Source organism: Athene noctua, chromosome 6 (genome assembly GCF_965140245.1).
Source record: "Athene noctua chromosome 6, bAthNoc1.hap1.1, whole genome shotgun sequence".
Classification (NCBI taxonomy): Eukaryota; Metazoa; Chordata; class Aves; order Strigiformes; family Strigidae; genus Athene; species Athene noctua.
In genome coordinates this window covers 30,217,610-30,244,501 of record NC_134042.1, presented here as the reverse complement: position 1 = coordinate 30,244,501, position 26,892 = coordinate 30,217,610, and the positions used below count along the sequence as shown (strand labels likewise).

Genomic DNA, 26,892 nt, shown 5'->3' with positions numbered 1-26,892 from the left:
TGGGGTTTTTTTTGTTTGTTTCTTTTGGGGGTGGGGTGGGTGTTTGGTCTGGGTTTTTTAAATTATTTTTTTATTCTTATAGTACTTAGGTGGCTTCAAGCAATCCAGGTGTCTCAGTTTAAGTTACAGTCAGCAGAGCCTGGAAAGTCTACTCACCAAGACCTCTAGTGGCTCCTTAGCTGAATAGCTGTAACTACTGACCAGGTTTCCCTCCACTAATATGGAGGTCACTGTTCTCCTGATTGTGTCTTAGGGTAGAATAAGATTGAAACTGATTTATTGTTGCACAGTGTTGTGGCTTATGACAAAATGACAGTGTGGAGTCTAAATGAAATTAGGCTATCAAAGCACTTTAATCACAGACGTAGTTTTATGAACTACTTGACTTCCATGTTTCATGGGGGAGATGGTGTAGTAGTTCATTGCATGACCTTGCACAAGTTCACACAGGCAGGACAAGTGGACAGGGCGCAACTCATCTCCTGGGTCTAGAACTTACCTGAGCTAGTTTCATCTTATCGTCCTCCACGAGTAGACTGAGCTATAGTCTCCACTCGGGTCAAAACCACCGCCAGAAAGAACGTGAAGACCCAGATGGAGCTGCCACTTAAACATGCAGCGGTCCAGGTCCCAGGCTGCAGGGAGTGCCTGAGCCTGTCAGTCCTAGCAGTGACAGCACCTGTGTGCACTGCAATCAGCTGGATGACCTGCTCTGGTGGCTGAGCTCAAAGAAGAGGTTGAAAGATTAAGAAGCATTAGGGAATGTGAAAGGGAAATTGATTGGTGGAGTAACACTTTAGCACCTCTGAAGCAACAGGAGCAAATGGAGGCTCCAGAAGAGGCAGGCAATCCCTCACCTTCTCCCTACTAGGCAGAAGGCGGGGATCTAAGAGTTGGGGGAGGCTGGAAATGGGTCCTGCTCAGGGAGGCAGGAAGATCCTCTCCCGACATCCCTCACCTTTCATGGTGCCCCTTTACAACAGATACGGGGCCCTGGAACTTTTGAATGAAGTAGAGAAGGACAAAGAAAATGAGTGAAACAAGGAGAAATACCAAGGTGCACCAAGGCCGGGTTGCTCTAGACCAGGTATTTAAACCAGTACTACAAAGAACCCCAGAAGAGTCATTGCAGTGGGTGACTCCATTCTGAGGGGTCTCAAAGGCTCAATATGCAGTGCAGACTCACTTCATAGGGAAGTCTGCTGCCTCTCTGGGGCCTGGGTGAAGGACCTCATGGCAAAACTCCCCACTATAGTGAGACCCAAGAACTACTACCCTCTCTTGGTTTCTCAGGTGATTAGCAACAATATTATCAGGAGAAGTCCTAAGTCAATGAAGAGAGATTTCAGGGCCTTGGGGAAACTGATTGAGGAGTCGAGGACACAAATCGTGTTCTCCTCCATCCCTTCAGTTGGGATGGATGAAGAAGAATACAGAAGTCAACAGATGAACTTGTGGCTCCAAGACTGGTGTTGCCATCAGGGTTTTGACTTTTTCAATCATGGGTTAGCATACAGGACGCCAGACCTTTTGGCATCAGATGGGATGTCCCAGAGGGCAAAAAGGATCTTGAGTCAGGAGTTAGCTGGGCTCATTGAGAGAACTTTAAAGTAGGTTTGAATGGGAAAGGGGACAAAACATCAGCCCATCTGAAGTGCATGTGTACCAGTGCACAGAGCATGGGTAACAAACGGGAGGAGCTTGAAGCCATGATGAAACAGAAGAATTATGTAGTGGCTCTCACAGAAATAGGGTGGGATGTCTCCCATGACTGGAGTGCACCAATTGGTGGCTACAAGATCTTTAGGAGGGATAGACAAGGAAGGAGAGGTGGTGGGGTGGTTCTGTATGTTACGGAATGTTATGATTGCTTTGAGTACAAGTGTAGTGAAGACAGGGTGGAGTGTCTTTGTGTTAGAATCAGGGGGAAGGCCAGCAGGGTAGATGTTGTAGTAGGAGTCTACTATAGGCCACCCAACCAGGACAGAGAGGTGGATGAAATATTCTATAGGCACTTAGGAGTAATCTCACAAATGCTTGCCCTTGTTCTTGTGGGAGACTTTAACTTCCCAGACATCTGCTGGAAATACAACACAGCAGAGCGGGACCAGTCCTGGAGATTCCTGAAATGTGTGGGAGACAACTTCCTGACACAGCTGTTGAGTGAAATGACAAGAGAAGGTGCCCTGCTGGAGCTCCCCTTTGTGAACAGAGAAGGACTGGTGGATGATGTGGCTGTTGGAGGCCAACTAGGGAACAGCGATCATAAAATAATAGTTTTATCTTCTTAGAGAGCCCAGGAGAAGGGGCAGCAGAACTGCCATCCTGGACTTCTAAAGGGCTGACTTTGACTTGTTGAGGCAACTGCTCGACAGAATCCCTTGGGAGATGGTCCCGATGGGTATAGGGGTTGAGGAAGGCTGAACACTCTAAGGAGGAAGTTTTAATGGCACAGGAGCAGGCAGTCCCCAGGTGTTGTAAGAGAAGCCAGCAGCAGAGAAGGCCACCTTGGCTGAACAGGGAGCTTTGGCTGCAACTCAGGGAGAAAAGGAGAGTTTACGGCCTTTGGAAGAAGGGGCTAGCCACTCACAGTGATTACAAAGATGCTGTGAGGCTATGCAGGGTGGAAATCAGGAGGTCTAAAGCTCAGCTGGAAATTAATCTGGCTTCAGCAATCAAGGACAACAAGAAATGTTTCTATAAGTACATCAACATCAAAAGCAAAAGCAGGGAAAGCCTCCATCCCCTGCTAGACGGAGGAGGAAACATGGCAACAAGTGATGAGGAAAAGGCTGAGGTGCTTAATGCCTTCTTTGCCTCAGTCTTTAATAACAAGACTAGTTGTATTGAGGGAATCCATCCTCCTCAGCCAGAGACAGAGACTGGGAGAACGACCCCCCACAATCCAGGAGGAGACAGTCAGTGACCTACTGCATCACATAGACACACACAAGTCTATGGGACCAGATGGGATACACCTGAGGGTGCTGAAGGAGCTGGCTGGGGTGCTTGCCAAGCTGCTTTCCATCATTTACCAGCAGTCCTGGCTGACTGGGGAGGTCGCAACAGATTGGAAATTGGCCAATGTGACACCCGTCTATAAGAAGGGTCAGAAGGATGATCTGGGAAATCACAGGCCTGTCAGCTTGACTTTGGTGCCCGGGAAGCTGATGGAGCAGCTCATCCTGAGTGCCATCACACAACACGTGTGGGACAACCAGATGCTCAGGCCCAGTCAGCATGGGTTTATGAAAGGCAGGTCCTGCTTGACAAACCTGATCTCCTTCTACGACAGGGTGACCTGCTTACTGGATGAGGGAAAGGCTGTGGATGTTGTCTACTTCGACTTTAGCAAGGCCTTTTTCACTGTTTCCCACAGCATTCTCCTGGTGAAACTGGCTGCTCAAGGCTTGGATGGGCACACGCTTCGCTGGGTAAAAAACTGGCTGAATGGCCAGACCCAAAGAGTTGTGGTGAATGGAGTTAAATCTGGTTGGCGGCAGGTCACGGTCACAAGTGGTGTCCCCCAGGGCTCGGTTTTGGGGCAACTCCTGTTTAACATCTTTACTGATGATCTAGACGAGGGGATTGAGTGCACCCTCAGTCAGTTTGCAGATGACACCAAGTTGGGTGGGAGTGGGAGTGTTGATCTGCTCGAGGGCAGGGAGGCTCTGCAGAGAGACCTGGACAGGCTGGAGCCATGGGCTGAGGCCAACTGGAGGAGTTTCAATAAGGTCAAATGCCGGGGGCTGCTCTTGGGCCACAACAACCCCCAGCAGCACTACAGGCTTGGGGAGGAGTGGCTGGAGAGCTGCCAGTCAGAGAGGGACCTGGGGGTGTTGATTGACAGCCGGCTGAACAGGAGCCAGCAGTGTGCCCAGGTGGCCAAGAAGGCCAATGGCATCCTGGCTTGTGTCAGCAATAGCGTGGCCAGCAGGGACAGGGAAGGGATCTGACCCCTGTACTCGGCACTGGTGAGGCCGCCCCTCGATTCCTGTGTTCAGTTTTGGGCCCCTCACTACAAAAAGGACATTGAATGACTCGAGCGTGTCCAGAGAAGGGCAACGAAGCTGGTGCAGGGTCTGGAGCACAGGTCGTAGGAGGAGCGGCTGAGGGAACTGGGGGTGTTTAGTCTGGAGAAGAGGAGGCTGAGGGGAGACCTCATCGTCCTCTACAGCTCCCTGAAAGGAGGCTGCAGAGAGCTGGGGATGAATCTATTTAACCAAGTAACAAGTGATAGGACAAGAGGGAATGGCCTCAAGTTGCGCCAGGGAAAGTTTAGACTGGATGTTAGGAAGCATTTCTTTACAGAACGGGTTGTTGGGCGTTGGAATGGGCTGCCCAGGGAGGTGGTGGTGGTGTCCCCATCCCTGGAGGTGTTTAACAGTCGGGTTGACATAGCGCTGAGGTATATGGTGTAGTTGAGAATGGTCAATATTAAGTTAATGGTTGGACTAGGTGATCTTCAAGGTCTTTTCCAATCTAGATGATTCTGTGACCTGGTGTAGTCACAGAGATCAGAATGATCGGCATGGTGATTCCTGCTTTCCTGTGTGTGGTCCTGGCGCAGGGTCATGAGATTTCCTTGGGCTTTTCTGACCTCCGTGGGTTCCCTGAAAATTGAAGAGATGACCTTAGATCTTGGTGCAAGGTTGTGGGACTTCCCTTCCTGGAAACTCTTCCAGAAACTCTCGGTTATCCCGAGTATTTTTAAGTGTCCTTGGTGATGGGATTGGATGGAGAATATTTGTCGATGATTAGTTTGTTCAGATTGCTCTGTCATTTTTCAGTTTACTGTCACTGATACTAGCACTGTCAACCTTCTTGTTCCATAGGCTTCGACACTTTTGCACTTCTAGACAATGAACAGGTTGTTTGCAGACCTTAGCTATCTATTTCGTTTAGCACACGAAAACTATTTTATTATTTGGAAGAGGTGGTTGATCATATTTCATCTGCTTCTGCTACATTAGAAAGACAATGAAAATCATGAGCTTATGCTAACAGCTGTGCTAACTAGACCTAACTCAAGCTAACTGCTGCATCCTGTTAATATACTCTTCATCTTGCAGCGCCCCTTGTTTAAGTCTGTTTTAAGAGTTTTAAGAGTAATCATCACTGTCAATTGATGATTTTGGAGAACTTTGATACTGGACAACAGCACGTTTATCAACATTTCACTAATACCTTTAATTTCAGAACTGTGTTTTAAATCTTGCCTTACCTAGGGTCAGAATAGGTAACTGAGGTGCTTGAAATAAGATCTGTAAAGCCAGAATAGCCATATTGCCTCTCAGAGCTGCTGTTGTGTATTGTCCTGAGGGTAAAAATATTATCGGAGACTGCTCAGTAGGTGGTTTTGTTATGAAGCTCAGCTGATATTTGGGTGGTGTTCTTTCTAAGTTATTTTGGCTTGGATGTTATTTTGGGCAGACTGCTTAGCTTTCATGAAATGTTGTTTTTCTGTTTGTAGCACCTCAGCAGCAAGTTATTGTGCCAGATTCCAAGCTGATACCGCACATGAATGCATCAGGCATGGTAAGAAAAGCAGAAGTTTATACATGCGTACACTGTCATTATGTAAGTTGTTTTAGTAAACACAATATCTTAAATATAGTAAACAGTAAATACAAATCTGGATTAGTCATCAGATGCTTAAAAGTAGTTTAGAGCACACTGCCATCTTTCCGAGTTTTGCTGCTTTACTGACAGTCTAGGAACAGTAATGCAGGACATTGGTTTTGATAACAAATCTAGGGTTTATTTTGATCCTCTGCCTTAAATGTGTTTAACCAAAACTTTTTTTTAATCAGAAATTGAAGTACTGTTGGTATGAATCTGCTTGATGATATGCTCGTCATACACCGACGGAACACTTAGAACACATCTGGCATAGTGTATTTGCTAGATGCACGAAAAAACGTTAACCTCTTGGAAACTTAAGCTTATATCAAATGAAAGATTTTTTTAGCCATTCGCATCAATTTTTTTCTGGTCACATTTGATTCACTAATTTTGTAATAGCACATAAAACTGAGTCTGGTCATTTACACGTTTCTTGCAGCTTTTACCTCTAGAGGTTAATTTTGGTTATCTTACCTTGCTTTAAGCTCACGCCCTAGTTTATTTAAAAAAAAAAAAATGCTTGCAAAGCGATGAAAACCAACAGCTAATACAAGTTAAATATGTGTATTAAGACCAGAATTCATTACATTCTTACTACTTCTATGGTAAAAGCACATGAAGCAGTTTCATAAGTCAAAGCTGCAGCAGCTTGCTTAGCCTTCACTTCCCCGTTACTTGCTGACCTTACTGTAGAAGAGAACCTGAACTTCCTTACTCAGATAGCATGATTTACCAAGAGGCCGAGAGCACGTTAACATCTAGCTTTTCCTTATGTGTTTTACAACCATTTCAGTGTGATTTGTAACTTCACGTCTAACTGTTAAAAACTTTTTTTTTTCTGTCATTCAATTAGATCTTGTTGATGGATATTGCAAAAATGAGTATGCCATGCTTTTAAAACTCTGCTGCAGTCAAAATGGGGATGAATTGTATACTGCAGAAGACTACTGTTCAGTAAATAGTTACAGAATCCATTTGGAATTAGTGTGTGTGTATTAGAAACATTTAAGTTGGTATTAAAGAGTGGATCTGACAGACCTCGAGTATCTTGGGAGGCAGAGCATAACGAGAGTTTATTCATCTGCCTTTTTCTGGGACATGAGGATGCAGACAAACACTTTTCAGTTTTGCTTGGAGATCTTTAATTTTTACCGTTGTAACTACTATATTGACAGGTCAATACGGAGAGATCATATTTCATATAAACAGGAAGTATGCACTCTATGTAGTAATAAAGTTTAAATCATTTCAGTAGCAAAGAGTAATTAGACATTGTTCCTTTATAGTGGGGAAAGGGAGGCTTTTCCATAGGCAGCTGAAGTTAGACCCTTGAAATGAAGAGGCCTCTGGAGAAGTCCGTATCTGTGAGTTGAGGACTTAATGCAGATTTTTGTGTTTGGAGCTTCCATAATTGTGTTGGAATTCAATTCCTTGTAAGTTCAAATCATTACCCACTGAGTGTCTTCAGCTTTATTTTCTAACCAGCTGTCTTGGGAGAAAAAAATAGTCATTCTGTGAACAGTCAGTACACTGTGTGCGTATACTCACTCAAAAGAGCTGTGTTATGTGGGACTTGAAATGCAAATCATTTACAGCATGAAGAAAAGTGCAAACCTGATTACTACTCCTTGTGAAAACAAGACAGAAGAACATGATCGTTGCTTCAATACCTTATGTTTCTTCTGATTTGTAGGCCTGTATCTTTAGCTGCTTTGAAAAAGTGTAAGTAAAATTGCCACATGTGCAATGCAGTGTTGTGCTGTAATAGTAGATTACAGAGAAGGCAGAGGAGAAAAAAATTACCTGCTGAGCTTACAGCTAAACCAAGAAGCCACATGGAGCTGGGTTAAGGTGATGCTTAGTGATTGTTGCTTCAGTCTTCTTCCTATTAAGGAAGAAGGAAAATACTTTTTATATGTAGTATAATGTACAGTTGATTAATGCCTTCATTTCAATAGCTGTAGAAACTTGTGCGCAAACACTATCAACAGCAGTAACAGTACGTATTTTCAGGCAGTATGTTGTGAGATGAAACACTGGCCATACCGTCTGTGGTTAAAAAGCTTTTCTTGTATTTCAGAGTGCGGCAGCCACTGCAGCTACATTGGCTCTCCCTGCTGGTGTTACTCCTGTTCAGCAGATACTTACAAATTCAGGTAACTGTCTTAACATTGAGATCAAACAGTGGTTCTGAGGGTGCTTGGGAAGGAGAGATTCTGGGTTTTACTCCCAGCTATATATTGCTATATATTGTTAAAAAGCGGAACCTTTACAAAGTAGTGCAATCTCTTCACTGGACTCCTGGACTCTTGCTCACTGACTTGCTAGTTTTATGAACTTTGTGGTTCTGACTTAACAGTGGTGTGGGTTAGATCCTGTGCAAATTTTCCCGACTTTTTATAGAAACACATGAATCAAGAAGACAGGTGTTGCTGTTCCCCCACTTTGCATATTTCTGAAGTTTGTGATACATGGTCTGAGCACAGATAATAGACTGGTTATAAAAAGGCAGGGTCCCTTCATCTGTGACTTCCGATAAGGAATGTCTTAAGGTTTCTTGTACCTGCTGTACTCTCGCAGTGGAATTTCTAATTTTGCTGGAAATGCTAATTTTATTTTAGATTTATCATTTTAAAATGCTGTCATGTTGTACATTTAAAATATAATTAAATGTTACTTTTATGAACATCATATCTGATGCTTCATGTACTTTTCTATTATGCTGATTTTATAAACTTGGTTCTAGATCTATTCAGCATGAAGAGTAAAGGAAGACCTGAGAAAGCTCATTTTCTAGAATCAGTTGCTGCTTTTGCCAGAGTAATCCATCCAGTCTGCTCAGAATCACCCGGGACTTAACTTTCCTGCTTTAAACATTTGAATGTTTAATGGTTATATAGTTGAAATAAAATTTTAATGTGTAGCTGTTCTAGAAATTAAAATCTTCCCAATTTTTAAGGAAGCATTTCTTCTGTTTGTCATAGTATAGAATAACCCATGGCTCACATTTTTTTACAGTCACAATTTTTTTTCTTAAACAAGGGGCTAGGGCAGTCCCTTCTTTCAGTTATACTTAGTTATTTTAGTAAATAGGGCTTTGCATTTTGCTGTGGAGGGAGAACAGGAAATAAAATCAGTCTGAGGGAAATGTATGAAGTTCAGGATTATCTAATTTAATTTCTCTTCATCTTTCTGATGAGAAATGTGAAAAACTAATGTTGGAATATATCTTAGGTCTTGCTTTTCAGAGTTGGAGGCCACCTCTCAAGGTCCGTGAGTCTTAGATGTATTTTGTGAAGAAAGGTATAACATGTTAAAGCTATAGGGATAATAAAAGAAGACTGGGTACAGGCATTACGGGAACAGAAAGGAGAGGTGGATAATAAGCATAAGGATAATTTTTTTTTTCCAAAAGACAACTGCACATTAATATTCCAAAGAAAGTTACACAAGGAGGAATTTCCTGTACTGTGGTAATCAGGGAAAGGAAAGGACATCATCTGAGAAGACCCTGGAAATAACACAGTGTTAGCAGTTGATAGAATTTTTGTGGTATCGTATACCTGTATTCTATTTTGGTACATGTTCATTTGTCTTTTTATCTGTAAAATTTATCTTTTGAAACATAGGTTATGTTCATAAGTGGGAGCTAATATTTAAAATACTGTCTTGTGTTAAAGGATTAGACTTTGGCTTGCATATGTAAAATTATTTTTGGATTGCATACCTCATGATAGTATTTAGATTAAACAACCCTATTAGTTCTTTGTTTCTGACACAGCTGCAATAGCCTAGTATTTTTTCACTGGTGAAACATAAATGCTCTCCTTTAATTGTTCTTCCAGAAAACAAGCTTCTAAACTAAGAAAATTTTAAAAGTTCATTTCTACATTGGATTAATTTGATGTTTGTTTTATTACAGGCCAGATCCTCCAAGTAGTTAGAACTGCAAATGGAGCTCAGTATATCATTCAACCACAGCAGTCAGTTGTTCTACAGCAGCAGGTCATACCACAAATGCAGCCTGGTGGAGTACAAGCACCTGTTATACAGCAGGTAAAGAAAAATTGAGTCCTCTTGAAAGAAAAAACATGATAGTAATTACTAAAGAGGCTTGCATTTCTGTGAGCAAATTGGAATAGAACACAAAGTCAGAAATTAGATATATATATATATTTAAAAAAAAAAATCTGTGTTTTTTTAAAAATGAACAATTTTGAAATGTAATTTTCAGTGTCACTTTTATTCTTGTCAAACTCTGACTGGCTGCAATTTAAAATTTCTTTTGTGCATCTCCTAATGGCAGTTACAATGTGCATAATCCTAGTCTCCATCCTTTAAAAAATATGTATATCAGTTAAATTGATTCTGTGTCACCTAACACATAGAGGAAAATACCTAAACCAAACACACCTCACACCTTGGTTATTCTGATAGTGAACACAGTATGTTTTATGAGGTTTTTTTGTTCAGCTGCAAGGTCAACTGTGTGTCCAGACTCTGAGCATTGAATTTAGCATTGTGTCACAGTTCTGCAGTTTAAGCAGGAATAAAAATTTGTAGAGAGTTTGAAGTTAAATGTTTTACGGAAAAGGTTTAAAAATAATCTTTTACTTGAATTTAAACATTCTGCTGCTGTGCTTGGAACTTGGGTGTGGTGGAAATGCTAAAGACAGTAGGTTTTCTTAGATTTAGCAATGCAAAATGCAGAAAATGAACAAGTAGTGAGGGAAGGTATGTTACTGGTGATTTATCTATCTGATGTAGGTGGAATATTTGTAACTCTTGTTCCTCTAATTGGTGTAAGTCAGATTGATACACTTTAATTGTTTTATGTAAGTGATGTGGTAGTGTATTGTGAAAGCAGCCACAGTACTTATAATGATATTCCATCAGGTTTTGGCTCCTATCCCTGGAGGGATTTCCCAGCAGACAGGAGTGATTATTCAGCCTCAGCAGATCCTGTTTACAGGAAATAAAACACAAGTCATACCTACAACAGTGGCTGCCCCTACACCAGCTCAAGCACAGATTCCTGCAGCTGGTCAGCAGCAACCACAACAACAACAGGCACAACCACAAGCACCACTTGTCCTCCAAGTTGATGGAGCAGGGGACACATCATCTGAAGAAGAAGAAGATGAGGAAGAAGACTATGATGATGATGAAGAGGAAGACAAAGAAAAAGATGGGGGTGAAGATGGCCAAGTTGAAGAGGTAATTATTTCAGAAGACTGGAGCATGCTTGTGTTTCATTTTAATTTTTTTGCAATGTTTGAAAGAAAACTGTATGGTTCAAATAATATTATATTCCAGTAACATTGAGAATATAACTTTTATTCTTGTACTCAAAGTTCTTTATTTCCCATATTGAAATTGAGGAAACTGTATTAGCAGAGTACCTTGAAATGCAGGTGGGGAAGGCAGGTGTCACAGCAAAAACTGTTTAATTGTTGTGAATGTCCTTTTAAAAACTTCAGCAGTAATATTTCTGATGTTATGGAGAGATCAACCATGAAATTATGAAACCTTCATCAGCAAACAGAAATAGTCAGCTCCACTTGGGACTGAGTGCATACAAAAGCAAGGTGTTAGGAAGATTGGCAAAGGAGAGCCTATGTTTAGTTCACTGAGCCAACCAATAGGTGTGGTCTGACCTGTATCTGACTGATGATTCCATTGCTTTCTGTTACACTAGAACACGCCTGAGAATTCAAATTTGATTATAAAGCACTTTCTAGAAACATCTGACCTTGATTTAATGAAATCAGGAGATAGGAGCAAGAGTGAATATTCTTTTTGACTTGTTGCGTTTTTAATTTAGACTCTTGAGTTGGCTTGGGTTTGGACTCGAGCCAGGGGTTCTTACTAAGTTTTTGTGTATTGCACCAAAAAGCCCCGTTTAACAAGAAATTGAAAGAAAAGAGGGTTAAAAGTACTGTTATTTCAGTCTCTGACAGGGAACTTGGAACTCCCTAAAATGCATTTTGAGCTGTGAGATTACTTCCACAGTTCTCTGCAGCCTTTCCAATTATTTTAAGATGGCATTTAAAATGCCACTATGAGGAGCATATATAGCGTTTCACAGTCAGTATCACTTATGCAGTATATGCAGGTAAAACTTTTAACTTTTGTAAATGTGTTAAATCAGGTTTTTCTGTTGTATATCTACAGTGGTGTCTAACAGTATTTATTTAGTTACAACTCACAGGTTGGGTTCATGTCACCTTTCCATTATATTGATTGGCACTGATGTCAGTTTGAATGTTTTAATAGTTACCTTAAGTATAGGTCATCATGCTTAAATATTAATTGTTCTTTAATAGTGCCTTAATGCTAGTATTCCTGTGGAAATTTTTTTATAAGCCAAGACTTTCTTATCAGCATGCCAGAGATCTACTGTTAATTTTGCTACCTTTGTGCATTAGCAGCTACATAATTAGTGGACCAGTTCCTTAAAGCTTTTGAAGTCACTTAAATATAGCATTACTTTGGAAGGAACTAGGACTTCTAGGACACCTTTTTCTTCTCTCACTAGCATCTCCTCTGTTTAACTTACACATTTGGGAATAGGTGGGAAGATGAGGGTTATACAGAAGACTTCAGAAAAGTTGTTTTGTGTTTATTAAAGGTTGTTTTATCTTTTGAAATGTTTGTTATTTAAATGAGATAAAAAAAAATAAATTTCTGCTGGAACAGAGTGTGAGCAGCAAGAGGAAAAAACGTAAGTAATTTTTAAGGGACATGAAAATACATTCTAGAAGGTCAGGATAAGTTATTTTGTATGTATCCATGCAAGATCATCTTAAAGCATCTTTTTTTTTCCCCTCCTGTAAAAAATTTTGCATGTTCTCTTTGTGGTACATCAAATGTGAATAAGTCATGGAGTTTCTATTTTTAATGGCACACAGGGAATGATGTGACTAACATTGCCTTTCCACTGCTTAGATGCTTTAGAAAAATTAAGATCTGCATAATGATAAATTTTTTTTTAAAGGCAAGTTGCAAGCACTAGAAAATTTACAGTAAAGGGGCAAGAATGGTTGTGGTGACAAAAGGCTGCAGTGCCTGGAATCTAGCCTGGACACTGAAGTTGCAGACTAAAATTGCTAAGGACAGGATGGAGGGCAGGAAGGAAGTGTATGTGCATCAGCTGTCTGCTGGAAAGCCTGATAGTCTCCACCTTAAATGCATTTTATGTCCTGTAGTTCATATGCAAGCCTCATGTGAGTAATCAAAGTAACAGCTTTGATCTTACTAAACAGCATAACTTTTTGCACATGTTTCTTTCAGGAGCCTCTTAACAGTGAAGATGATGTGAGTGATGAAGAAGGACAAGAACTGTTCGATACGGAAAATGTTGTTGTGTGCCAGTATGATAAGGTAATCTCTACAGAACAGAATCCAAGAATTCTACTTTTCTCTGTTCTTCCTATCAAGTCATAATTAAGGAACATCTTTGTAACTATTAAGAACAGGTAGATCTGTAAAGGTTATAATATGAATGGTAATATAAGAATTAGCTATAGTTTGTTCTCAAAACAGGTTTGTGTGACTTTTTTCTAAACTTGGCAATGAGAAAAATTCAGAAAAAATATGGTTGAGTTTTCTTTTTCTTCATCATGTCGTCTTGTGACATTTAACAAAAGGTCAGTCCTCTGGGCTCAGGAGAAGTGAACTATTGTAAGTCAGTTTGTACATTTGCTGTGTCCATGAGTGGAAGTAGTCATTATGATTTAGACTTGTGGAAAACTTCCTTGGTCACTAAAAATATCTCCTTGATAATAGAATAGATATCAGAAGAGAAGGTTCTTTTCTGTTACGCATCACTGAAATGGTGATGTGGAATGCTTTTGCTTATTTTGCTGTAAATTCTGCTGAACTGTTTTGCCTCCTCTATAATGACTAATTTCTTCTTGCATATTTGCCTGTGGATATGCAAAGATTCATCTATGTCTGGAATTGTTTTACATGTGTCTAAAAGATATCAGGCACCTTTTTACTGAAGTATTATGTAGAAAGATTATTCAGTGTGGATTTTCTTTCTTTTCCTTTGCTGAATTAATTGGACTATGATGAATAAGGATTATTTTTAAAGCAGAAAAAAAGTTGTAATCTTGTTGAATAAAAACTCGTACATTGCAAAGAATGGCTTGGTTAGAAAATAGTCAGTTATGCCCAGACTGCTTAGACTTGTCATCAGATTCAGCAGAATTTAAGATAGAGGAAAATGGTATCAGTATCTACATCCCAGCCATCTGTCTCCTCCAGACTGTAATACAAAACTGTTAGTTTCAAGTTTGTGAGGCTAGTGAGGGACCTCAGAATAGCAGTCAGAAAAGCTTGTTGGGAGCTGCTAAAGCTGAGCAACGGGAACTACTTTGAAATCCTCCCCCTCTTAAAAGTTAAGAATGTGAACTGACTTGGGAACAGTGTCCATCGTTAAGCTCTAGTATCACCTGCTTTGAAAGGACTTCATCACTTACCCAGCAATCGTTCTTCAGTTTGTCTGTATACAGGATCAGGTCAGCTGTTCTGAGCAGAGTTCCCTCTTGCACAGTGTCCTGCATCAGCTCATGGTGCATGCCTCTGAACAATGAGACAAGGGGCAGACAGGTAGTGATGCTCATGTAGAGCATTTTACCATCCTTCTCTGAATTGTCTCTTGGGGGAGAGATAGTGACTTCATAGCAAATGGCCAGCAGAGGTTTTTTTCTTAATTTGTCAGAATTTAATTTGATTATTTTTTGAATTCTTGTAAACTTTGCCTTATGATAAGAAGTTTCATAAATAAATTATGTGAGTGTGGAGAATTGCATAATTTTTAACCCATTATTTTCATATGATACCTCCTAGTTCTTTATTTAGAGGAGTGTTTCCCCTGCTTTCTTAATGCCTTTTATAGTACTGCACACCATCGTAATCCTCCTCGGTCACCTCTGAAATCAGAGCTAAACTTCGCTTGACTGTTATTTGTACAGCTGTCCAAACACTTGATTATTCTTACTTTCACTCTCCAGATCTGTTTTATTCTTCTGTATCTTATTTGGTACAGGTAGATAAGCTTGAGGGAGGATCAGAGCTGTTCATAACACAGGTGAACCTTCAGTTTATTGTGGTGTAGGAATGTTCTGCAATAGCTCATGTGTGCTTTTTGACCCCACTGAGCACAGAGCTGATGTTCTCACAGAAAAGTCTTAGAACGTTGAGTTCGCATTCCTGACTAGTAATTGTCAACTCAAACCCACCATTTTTTCTATCCATGTGTTGTGGTTTAACCCCAGCTGGCAACTAAGCATCACACAGCCTCTCGTTGTAAGTTGGAATTGTTTTTTCCATGTTACTACCTTCATATACTTGAATGCCACCATTGTTTTATTACACAATGAATTAGGGTAGTAACATCGTTCTGCAGCTCTTCAGTAACTGTTCCTTTGTGTTATCAGTGATGTTTTGTCATTTTCCAGATGATTAGTAAATTCTTAAACCATGCGGACTTCAGCCAGCATAGATCTCTTCTGGAATGATCTCATTTCACTGTAAAAACAGTCATCTTACCCTTGTTTTACCATCTTAATTCAGTTAATTTATTCTTCTGGGGACCTTCCTTCTTACCTCATGGCAGCTCAGATTTCTTCTGATGAGGGATTTTTGTTGAATGCCATTTGGAAAGGCAAATAGAGCATGTAAGCCAGACCTTTCCTCGTTCATTTATTTGCTGTTGTCGCTGACTTTTTAGCTTGAAGTGAGCACAGACCAAACAGTAGTTTCTGCAGCCCTAATAGTAGATGATGAGACTTCCTGTCCTTGATGGAAATTGAAAAATTGGAATGGCTTTCCTTGTTGCGCCTTTTGTAAAATTTTCTTAAATTTTCTTTAGATACCCTAATTACATTTTTATGTTTTATCTGCAAAAGTTCTAAATTAAACATCAGAACATAAATTTAATTAAACAGTCTTCTAGTGGATTTATTGACTACTTATTACTCCTGAGAAAATGTTTATCTCACATAGTTGCTGTTAGTTCTAGTGATATTTTCTAACTTAAGCCCTGTACGCTGTCTTGAAGCAAGAAAAGGATTGTGTTTTGGGTTCCTGGCTTAGTGTCTTCATGACTGTTCAGTGCTGCACGTTGATGTTTACTCAGTAGGCATAAGATAATTGAAGTCTTCTGATACTACAACTATTTGTGGCCCTTGTATCTTTTCTGATCTCCTTCACCACATTGGTCAACCTGCTTTCTGTAGCCAGGTAGTATTTGGTAGTGGGCCGGAAGAGAGAAGAGTTAGTTCTGTATAGAATATTTTTTTAGTTAGCTCTGTATAGAATATTTTTTTAGTTAGCTCTGTATAGAATATTTTTTTAGTTAGCTCTGTATAGAATATTTTTTTAGTTAGCTCTGTATAGAATATTTTTTTAGTTAGCTCTGTATAGAATATTTTTTTAAAGAGAATTATGAATAGAACTGTTGTTTTATTCTTCTCCTGTGTCAACAGGAATATCCATTATAACCTGAAGATCATTATGTCACAAGCTTCTGGAATATTGATGCCTTGGGGACCAAAACTGGAATGAATGTCCTTTTTTTTTTTTTTTTTTTTTTTTTTAAATTTCCTCTCCTAGTACTTCTTGGGTTGTTGCAAATAGCTGAACTTATCTTCCAGCTTCATCTTAAAAATTTCTTTTAAACAAAGTCTTAAAAGGGCCAATATTTTAACTGGGAAGCCTATAGATTAAAGTGGAACCTTCATGCCATCATTCCCAATACTAGAGATGTTACTTCTGTCATTTGACACTTTATAATGAGAATTGGAATGTAAATCGTATCCAATGACCCACCATTGAGAAGAAATTACAGAATATAAGATTAGAACATGTATCAGCTTGTGGATTTTGTACTGTAGAGGTTTTCAGACTGAAAATCTTGTAAATAATCCACTTGGCTTTTAATCTGATATTAATTTATGGAAACCCAGAGTCAAACTCTAATATTAGAAGTAGAAAGTTGAATAAGCCTGCTAACTGTCTATACATAACATAATCCAACTAGTTTTCATGCAGAATGGAGTTTAGACAAGAGGCACAAATAAAACTTAGTGTTTGAATCTTTCAGGGCTGGTTTAAAACAGTCTTTTCATTACAGTGGTTGAAATGGGGATTTCTGGTTTTCAAGTGGAGTTTCACATATTAAAGATAATTTAATCAGTTAAAGCAGCACAGGAGGATATATCTTTCTTTTTCCTTTTCAAACACTTCTAAAAATGCTTTGGATTTTGGAATGCCTCTGTACTTGCATGGTTTTATGACAGTTGCTGTCCTGGTTTAAAAAATGAAAACAGACAATACTTCTATGTATAGAAATAGTTTTTATTTTTCATAGCTAAATACAGAATCGACTTTCAAGGTATTTGTTGTAATTTAGTAATGTATGTCTAATAGTTATTTTCATTTTTTTCTTGCCCTTATAATTTACTTACGTATTATTACCTATTTCTGATGCAGAGTAATAGTTCAATTTTTTTCCCTGTTTTTAGATTCATAGAAGTAAAAATAAATGGAAATTTCATCTCAAAGATGGCATCATGAATCTTAACGGAAGAGATTATGTATTTTCCAAAGCCATTGGGGATGCAGAATGGTGAAGTTTTAAAAGACAAAACAAAAAACTCCCTGTAAAAGGAAAAAAAAAATCAAAAGCAGGAAAGGTTGAGACTTGGATGTATACTCCAGTCGAAATGTGTTATCTGCACATCAGAAATAATCAATAAGCAAAAGTATTGGAACAAAGGTAAAATGTGGCAACAAAGACACTACTTCAGATGAGCAAGCCATGGACTGTAGCAGCTATATCATTGTCTGGGAGCTGGTTTTGTGTGTTAGGAATACCTTAATTATCAATTCTACATACAGGTACCTACAGCTGGTATTTAGCATGTAAGGCTTTGTTGTCCCCGCCCCCCAACCCCACCCTCCCACCCCCCATCCCTTGATTAAAGATTTTAAAATACTTCTTCCACTGTTTGAAGGAATTCTTCCCTTTGATAGATTATTAATCTGAAAATGCTTATTGTGTGTACAAATCTTTGCTTTGAACACTTCCTTTTGGTAGTGAGGATGGTCAGAATGTTACTTAAACTGCGTGCAAGCTTTGTACAGAAGGGTAAGAATTAAGGTGTTAAATTTTAAATAACTTGTATAAGGAAAATATTTTTAATTCTGATATGCTCATTAATTATTATATCTATTTGTTGTTTTCAATTCATTTCCCCATAAACAGGTTGTTGTTCCTAGCAGTTACAAAGTGGTAAAATGATCATTTATACTTCAAAATTATTTTAATTTCATGTAAGTGATACCTTTTATTTAGGGATGTATTTTTTAAATACTAAGCACCTGTAGCTCGCCCCGCCCTAAAAGTCAGATTGCTTAACTTGTTAATTATATTCTTGCTGTTTGGTGATGGTTCAGCATCACTGAACTGAAACAAATAATACAGTTTGCATTGATTTTTAAAAAAGGCTTTGGAGACCTTTTGAGTCAAATGTGTTAGGTAATGGCATAATAGATGCATTCCTTCACCTGCTTACTACATATGTAGTCCAGACATCCACAAATAATTCAACAGACCATAAGAATGACTAAATTTTTAATATAGAAAATCACATGAAATTTCTAACATCCTGGCTGCAACTCTGTTAATCAAGGATCTGCTTTACTAAAAAGTATAGCCATAAATTACCTGCAACAGTTAATCTCTCTAAAGTTTCCAGGTGGCATGTAATTTCATGAAGAGAGCTGCACAGCTTTGAGAACACAAATTCTGTTAGAGTATCTTTAGACTGTCTTGGTAACAGAAATCAAGCAGTCGGATGCACTAAACCTTGTGTAGTCACTTTTTCACTGCCTTTTCCAGAGGTGTGGTTTTGTGGTGGGCTTTGGGGGTTTTTTTGTGAAAAGCAACAAGGTTGCTCCCCCCTCCTTCTCTTCCTCTCCTGAGAAGTGAACACCTCTTCTTCATGCATATACCTTGCAAACCCTGCATTTGGAAATGCAGTTACTTTTGAATGAGGAGAGGGAATGGGCATTATACTTCAGAAGCTGTTGAGGAAGGAATGTTCATGTCGCTCACCATTTCAGAAAAATTCTGTGTTTCATTGGGTGCTTGGAAAGATGATGAAAAAAGGACACAGCGAAGATAATTTTAACTAAATTGGAGAAGAATTTCAGAAGCAGACGTTTGAACCATGATTTCTGACCTTTTTTTGCCTGAGAATGAAACTTTAAACATTATTTAACAAAGTCACAAGTGTATTTTAGTGGTACAGAACAACTGCTCTATAATTTTCATTCTCTCTGATTTACTTGCCTCCAAGTGCATTCAGTCTCAGTAGTACATAGAAAACTCAAAACACGTTGTAAAGAGAGGTTTTTTTGCTGTGATTCTGTACACCTGTGCTCTCACTGATTGATACAGACTTAAACTGCCTGTAGACTATCTAGAGCCATATGGTTAGCCATCTACATACATAAGCTTTATGAAAAGTTAATTGATGTTTCTTCTAATTCATTCTTAAGTAATGGAGTCATCATTTAGGGTGCATTTTTGGCTTGGGGCTTCAAGGTATTGCAAACTGATTGGTGTTTGCTTTCTTCTGAACAAAGCAGATATTTTATTTTTATTTTTTTACCATTGTTGACACTTCTGTGTACAACTGCAATGAAATGAATTATGTACCAACTGATTCCTTCCCTCACTTTTTCCATATCTGTTACCAGTAAGTCTTAAGTGTTGGACTTCAGAAAAATACCCATAGTGCTGCACAACCAAACTAAATAAAGGAAAAAAAAAATCCCTTTAGCTATAGATTCCTGTTTATACTACTGGAACCCAGAGTATTTGTACAAGGCTTTGTTTTCGTACATCTTAGTGATTTTTTCACCCACACACATATACTAGAAGCTGCATAGCCTTTTTATTTATTTTTAAGGGATAGCAAAACTTTAAAGGTAACAAGCTTAGCCTGTTCTGAAGGATGATAGAAGCTTTCTGAACTTGCACAGTCTCTTGCAAGCTAATTGTATGGTATGCTTTTCAGATAAGAAACTTTGTCTTCAAATACAAATACCTGTGAAGTTTTCAGAAAGCCAGTCAAACATACCAAACTGTGCTCTTATTGCTACATCAAGTGTTCCTTTTTTTTAAATCAAAAAGCATGTTTAAATTTCATTTTATTGTAGCAGCTTGCTGTAAGAATGTAGTTTGCTTAATTTTATTACTGTACTTGAATTTTTAATAATGGTTTTAACAATGTAACTGAACACAGACCATTTCATTAGGTTCCAAAGAAACCATTCCTTTCAGAGGGCAAGGGATTCCCATGTTAGTAGTTCATAAATGATTTCTCTGCCCCCCAGCCCACACCTTGGAAATAGCTGTTTGTTTTTGTTTTTGTTTTTTTTCCCCCCATTTAAATAGTTCAGTATTATGGAAGCAATTAATGATTTCAAGAGGGCTTATGTTAAAATTTGCACAGATAATGGAGCACCTTTTTATGATGGAAGAAAATGGGAAAAGATAACTTCATAATTATAACCATGATGGCTGATGGAAACTTGTAGAACAGCTGGGCAAAATTCTGAATCTTGTGCCTTTTCAGTTTGCAGAACATCTGTTTTGCCAGTATGACAATACTTCTTTTTGATACCTGAGAGAGTAAATTTCCTGTAGTGCTTCAATCAGAAAATCAACTTTTTTGCTCTAATTCTGTTGGGTTTTAGTGTGTGCAATCATTTTAAGACATCTAAGTTTAAAACAAATTTTAATATGTTTTCTGTTGCGATAATAGAGAATTTAGTCACATAAGGAATTTTATGTTGGACTATTTAAATAAAATATGTTTTTATTCCCCCTCAGTTGCTGGTTAGTGACAAGATTTCTTTGAGGCTTCATACTCCTTATTACTGCATTGTACTCACAAGTTGCATTTGAACATCATTCAGTTTCCTAAACATGATTTAAAGTAATAATTGTGGTCTGAGTTTATTTCCAATAATATGATATGTGATTCTGAAGCACAGTTTCTAGAAAAGAACAAATAACATGTTGTGTCATGTAACAGATTTTTTTTTTATAAATGTTTTTTCTATTTCTGCTGCACAATTAGGCGTGTTAAAGTAAACTTCATTGAGTTTGTGAAAATAATTTCACTGCTTAACAGCAGTAATTGTGTCACCATGTAACACTACCAGAGTAAAATTTCTTAATTTCATGAAGGAGTTAGAGACCTTGTTAACTAAAGTTCATTTTGATTCAGTCTATTCAATTTGTAAAAGCTCCTTTAACAATAAAGCCCCCCAAATTTTTTCCCAAAGCAAAAGCTTCCTAATAGAATGCAGTAAGATGTCCAGGAAGTGAACGGTGGTTTTAGGATAATGCACACTGGATTGATACTGGGCTGCCTTACACAGCATTGTGGAGTTTAATGTGTGCCAACCCACCCACACACCCCCAACTGATATTAGAGTTCTTTTCAGATTTTGAAATTAGTGACTATACAAGATGAAGAAACTTCCATATTGTTTTGTATTGGTGTCTGGCATCTTAAGTCTCATTTTTCCATTGCTGTGATTGGTTGGGAAATGTGTAAAAACCAGTCCATTGGTTTCCCTGTTGTCTACTTTTTTCAGGCAGTTCATGCAGTGTGTCTTTTAATTATTATCTGGTGGATTAGATTGTGGAACAAAAGGAGCTTTTCTTAACAGGAAGAACTACGTTGGGTTAGCTATATGTACAGTCATCCAATGAGACATGTTCCAGAGTGCATAGGGTACCAATAGATTATGGAGTGGGGGAATATCCTTTTTTGCTGTTCTGAGCTACTATTGTCAACTGCTGTTGTACATATACTGTTATGTGTAAGGGGGTAAATATATTTATTATGTTTGTAAAATCATTCTGTACAATTGCAGATCAAGGTTGCTCCTCTGTGATATACAGGATATTATGTTTCAAAGGCCATGCTTGGAATACAATTAGAGAACTTAGTATTTTGATGTACTAAGACCTATTTTAAGTTTAATATTTTGCCTTTGCAAAAACTTTAATTAAAGATGTTATTTAAAAATGTCTGCCACTTCATTTACTATCTTGCATGTGCATTTGTTTAATACATGAAGTTTAATGACGATTACATAATAACATTGAAGATTATGAATTTATTTCCATCACACGCAGGTAACTTCACTGTCACCTAGTTATTGAATTCGCCTTGCTGACTTTCCCTTTGACATCATCACAGTGTTATAAAGCGGTTCACATTTTAATCTTAAGGCCAGACTTCCATATTTATTTAAGAATTTACTCCCTATGGTAACTTGAGACTTAGGTGTTGAGGCAGGATTAAGAACTTGGTGTGCCATCTGGATGTTAGTCCTGTAAATGGAAATGCAGGATAATATTGAGAAATAAAATCCAGTTCTTGGATGATAGCTCGTTGATTATAAAGGTTTCATCTTCATCAGTGAAACTGATTTGACAGAACTGCTTTCTAGTGTAAGCAGGTGACATCTTTTTAGTTCCTGGCTAAAAGCAGTATCTTAAGACATGACATGCTTTATTTTTAAACCTAAATTTTGAACGTGAAATTCTATATATCATTAGAAAGAATGTAGGCGGTACTGCATGTATGGAGGGTTGTATTTTGGAATGCAATGATTTTGAAGTAATCTTTTAACTATAGTGTTATAAAGGTATAGGAAACAAAGAATCCTAAGGAGTGGTATTTTTTTCCTAATTCTGAAGAGGTTTTTTTCCCTAATAGTTTTGTAGCCCTCCAGCCCTTGACACTTTGGCAAGTCTTAAAAAAACAGTACTGCTTTTCCCATAAAATTTGCCATACTTGTTATCTTGAAAAGGATTTGGAGATGAATCTGGGTAAGTAACTATGAGAAATTATGATGTTTTACCGAAAAAGATCATTGCTGTCAGAGCTTGCATACTGTGTAAGAAAAAAGTGGCTTGGAAAAATGGTCTCTTGTTCTGGCCAAAATATTTTCAAAAAGACCCTAAAAAAAGGAGGGAAAGCAGAATGCTGTAAGGAAGGATGAGAACATTATAATTGTGAATGTTAATTGCTCATGCACAGCTGGGAGATTACAAAGTATTTCGAAGATATTTTTTGGCCAAAATCTAGTATATGTTAAAATACCTTATTTTTTTCCTACTAGTTTAATTTCTTTATGGCTTTATTTTAGTTGCAGAGGTATGGGAGAATAAGAATCTTGGGATACTGCATAGCTTTTATTATATCCCCATCTAGTTTCAACTACACATCATTCCTTACAACTTGTCTTAAACTGTGTCAGCTTTGGAGTCCTGCTTTCTTTTGTTTTTTCTATCCTGGACTTCTGTTTTTGTAAAATAGACAGTGAAGACTGAAGGTCTTGCCACTTGTTTTCAGAGCAGGCTTCTATCACTCTTTTTTCAGACTTATTTTTTCACCACTAATGGGATTATGCCAAAACCACTCTTAATTCTTTCAGATGTAATGACATCAAAATTAACTGCAGTTCAGATACTTTTGACCTTTAGTGTGGATACATAACATTCAAAAAATTGGTTTTATGACAATTTTTTTTGTTTAAAGACTTTCCCAATTACTTTTGTGTGAAATGCCTGTGAATTTCAGTCTTTTTACATAGTATAAATGTGCATGTCCTTGTGTGACCTGAAAGAGGGTTATCTGAAATAACGAGGTAATATGGAGACATAAATAACTGCAAATAGCACTTGCATTACAAATGACACTGAATTGCCTATTCATGTCCATAAGTCAAAAGCCTCTCTCTTGATGATGGTTATAGGTGAGCTGGTATTTTAAGATGCCTAAGACACATAGCTGGATGTATTTGGTTTACACTTTGTAGTTTTTGTTTTCATTTTTAGTTCAGTTTTGTAAACAAAAAGTTACTGAAATTGAAAACAGCATTTAATTTTCGTAACTATATTTCAGTAATAAGTCCTAAACAAAGATTATCATTAAATTATACAAGAAAAAAAAATCTTTTTGTAATGCAAAAAATAAGTTCTGTGTGGATGTGTGATTCTGTCAAGGTCGAAATGCTTTTCCTTTGCTAGAGGTACCAAATGAAGCAGAAATGCACTGCAGCCAAGCCCTCTAGATGTGTGGAACAGAAGCTACGTTTGAATCCCAAGAGAGCTGGGATGCTGCTTTACAAGTGCTAGAGTTGGCAGGATTTAATGCCAAGGTAAAGAAAAACCCTCCCTAGCTGGTGATTGAGAAAATGGTTTCTACTAGCAAAACAAGGAAGGCAGTCTTTTCTGCCAAACCACCCAGCTTCCTGATTTTTCCAAAAGCGTATTCCCATTTCTCCTAGGAATCTTGCCGCAAGGTCCCTGCAGATAGGGCTCCTCCTGTATCCTGCTATACCAACAGCTGAGGATTTTGTACAGACCTTTGCCCTTGGAGAAACAACTGACTGACTTCAGGTGCGCTGTCCGGATTCAACAGGTAATGTATTCTGGATAACAGTGTTCTGGGGAGTACAACATTCCTAAAAAGGATGTATCACAGAATTTACCCTGTGGAAAATCTGCTTGTAGGTTTTGTTCTGTCTTTCCTTTTTTTTCAGAAAACCTGAATTTTTGCAGGATGGAAGCTCTTTCCTACTAAGTTTACCTTGTTTGAGCTTTTAACAAAGACAAAGCATTGATGCTGGGAATAATATTTCTAACATGTTATTTTTTGTGGACTAAATATGTCTGTCTTGATTTTAATAAGTAGCTTTAACCTTAAAACATTAAAGCAGCATCTAGGAAAATTCTGTGTATATGTAGAGAGTTGATAAATGGCTTGGTAAGTGTGATGATAATACCGATGTTAAAAATTCATTAGCTAAAGAAGAAATGTATTCACAGCACAGTCACTTCTGCACCTATCACTTAAGTTTGTTTTGGGAGGGAGAAGAGGGGAAGTGAAGTAGTTCTTAATTTTAGCAGATCAAGTTGCTGTTAATGTTTATTCAGAATATCTTTTGGCTTTCATTTTCTGTTCTAAATCATTGTCATATCCTTAAATAGTTTTGTAATTTATCCCTGAGATTGCTGTATATATGCTGCCATGTAGCTTAAATAACTTTAGATAATGGGTGGAAAATGTAAAGTACTTCATCAAATAGAGCATGGGGTTTCTTCCATAGGAGAGAAGGGAGATGTCAAGAGAATCTGGAAGGAGGAAACTGAGAGAGCACAGAGAATAAAGATAAGGTATCCAGCATTTAAAAAAACAAAACAAAACCAACAAGATAGAGTGCAGACATACTTAGTTGTCAGAAAAGAGGTGTATGTAAGGAATAAAACCTTTTTTTTTTTCTCGACCTTTCATGGCTAGGTGTATCTGTCGGTGTGTTGGCCAGCCTACCTAATTGCCTTTTACCAAAATACATGTCTTGCTACTTCATACTGACATACCATTGCTGGGTTTAATTGCAAATCTGTAGCTGACTAAGAGTCGATCTGTTGTTTCCACATCTCCCTCTAGGCAGCAGCAGTAATCCACGTATGACTTAGGGAATTCTTTCACTCCAGTCAAACTGAAAGTAGCATTGTACATGCAGCCCAAATACAGCCTTTATGCTGCTTGGTATTTTGGTGCTATTGTGCATATGCCAGTCAGCAGCAAGCTGTGGAGCAGACAGACATTCAGACAGTGTCTCAGAATTTGCAGTGAGAAGTTTGTTACAACCCGTGTTACTGCTTGGATTTGATTTGTTGCAGCTTTTCCTTCACAGAAGACAGGGAGTGCTGTTATTTTTCTTCACTTCTCAAAGAAAAGCCGCTGTCATTTCAGCTGAAACTGTTCAGCTGTAAGACAGCCAGCATGGGTTTGGCAGTCTAGCCAGTTAACAGTCTCAGTGTTTGCAACAGAGAGTCTCTTCTTGCTAGCAAAGTAAGTCTTATAGAAAGTATCACAGTGTATATGTAAGTAACAATCCAACAATTTCAATCACTTCATAGTGACTGAGCTCTTGGCTATGTGTTGTGAATGAAGCTTATGTTCACCACAGATTTAATTCCTTAAAAGAAGAAAAATAGAGAACTTAGAGGAGACTCCTCATCACAGCTATGTAGTGAATAGCTGAGAACCAAAATGAGTGGCTTCTCCTCTTCTAAATAATTAACAAAGCTTCATGAGCTTCAACTGAACTGCACAGATGTGCAACAGTAAAGACACAACCTCAGATAACCATACATACAAGGCTTGGCATTGTATGTAATCAGAACAGCACAGAAAGCTCCTACCCAAAACGGTAGGGTAAGACTCAAGTTGATTCCTATTAATCCTGCAGAAGTTAAGCTCTTGGAAGGAGTAAGTCCAGGATGGCCCAATGATGAGACTTTCCCATGTTTTAGAATAGTTACCCAAGATTTTCAGGGTGGAAAATAAGGACAGACAGTTACAAAAATCACAGATTTCCACAGGATTGGTATCCTGTCTGAGAACCTGATAATTTGAGGTAGTGTGGTAATTCATACCAGAGTGTGTGCATGAGGGGGGCAGATGTGGGATGGGTTAGGAAGTTAGAACTGACAGGTTCTGTTGATATACTCTCTGTGTATTGACCTCTTATAGACCCTCCCATTTGTTCACTTTCACATCATGGTTTCTAGTCACACAAAAATAAGTCAGGTCAGATGGAAGTGACTATTTCGGCTTTATGCAGGTCTGTTATTGAACCAGTGTGAATTCTAAGTTGATGATGCTTTCAGAATCTCTCTGTGTGCGTCACTAAGACCTCTTAACCATCTTCTGTTCCGGGACGTGATGATGGCCCTTCAACACCTTGTGCCTTAGTCCACAAAGCCTACATCAAAGTGCAGTGTAATGTCATGTGTTTTCAGAATCCCTACCAAGGAGAAGGGGAGTGCATAACAGAAAGGCATGATATCTAACTAATTTTGTGCCTGAACCTGTTCGGTTTTAACTGCAACACAGAAACCATTTGATTACTGAGTGGTTTTAGAGTGAGGATGCCTGGCATGTCTTAGAAAAACAATACAGATTATGCTGCTGTTACTCATAAACCTGCCCAAACAGCCTGGAAGGAAGGGATTGGTTAATTTTAACACAAACATAGGAGGTCTGCTGAACTCAAACTTCATTTTTTAGGGATTTTTTTTTGGTACAGATTTTCCAAAGGTTATACTGTGAGCATTAATATTTAAATTATGTAGCAAGAAAGGAAACA

At 38.3% G+C, this 26,892-nt stretch overlaps 1 protein-coding gene across 1 annotated transcript in view; it reads left to right on the top strand.

Annotated features, from left to right (window-relative positions):
• GTF2A1 (general transcription factor IIA subunit 1) overlaps positions 1-21,753 on the top strand; it is a 31,208-nt gene extending 9,455 nt beyond the window's left edge. The window contains exons 4-9 of the mRNA XM_074910058.1: positions 5,474-5,538; positions 7,706-7,781; positions 9,548-9,681; positions 10,522-10,842; positions 12,919-13,008; positions 17,160-21,753. Coding sequence (XP_074766159.1) covers positions 5,474-5,538; positions 7,706-7,781; positions 9,548-9,681; positions 10,522-10,842; positions 12,919-13,008; positions 17,160-17,267 — 794 coding nt within the window. The 3' untranslated portion in view covers positions 17,268-21,753. The remainder of the gene's footprint in view (positions 1-5,473; positions 5,539-7,705; positions 7,782-9,547; positions 9,682-10,521; positions 10,843-12,918; positions 13,009-17,159) is intronic.
• The last annotated feature ends 5,139 nt before the right edge of the window (positions 21,754-26,892 follow it).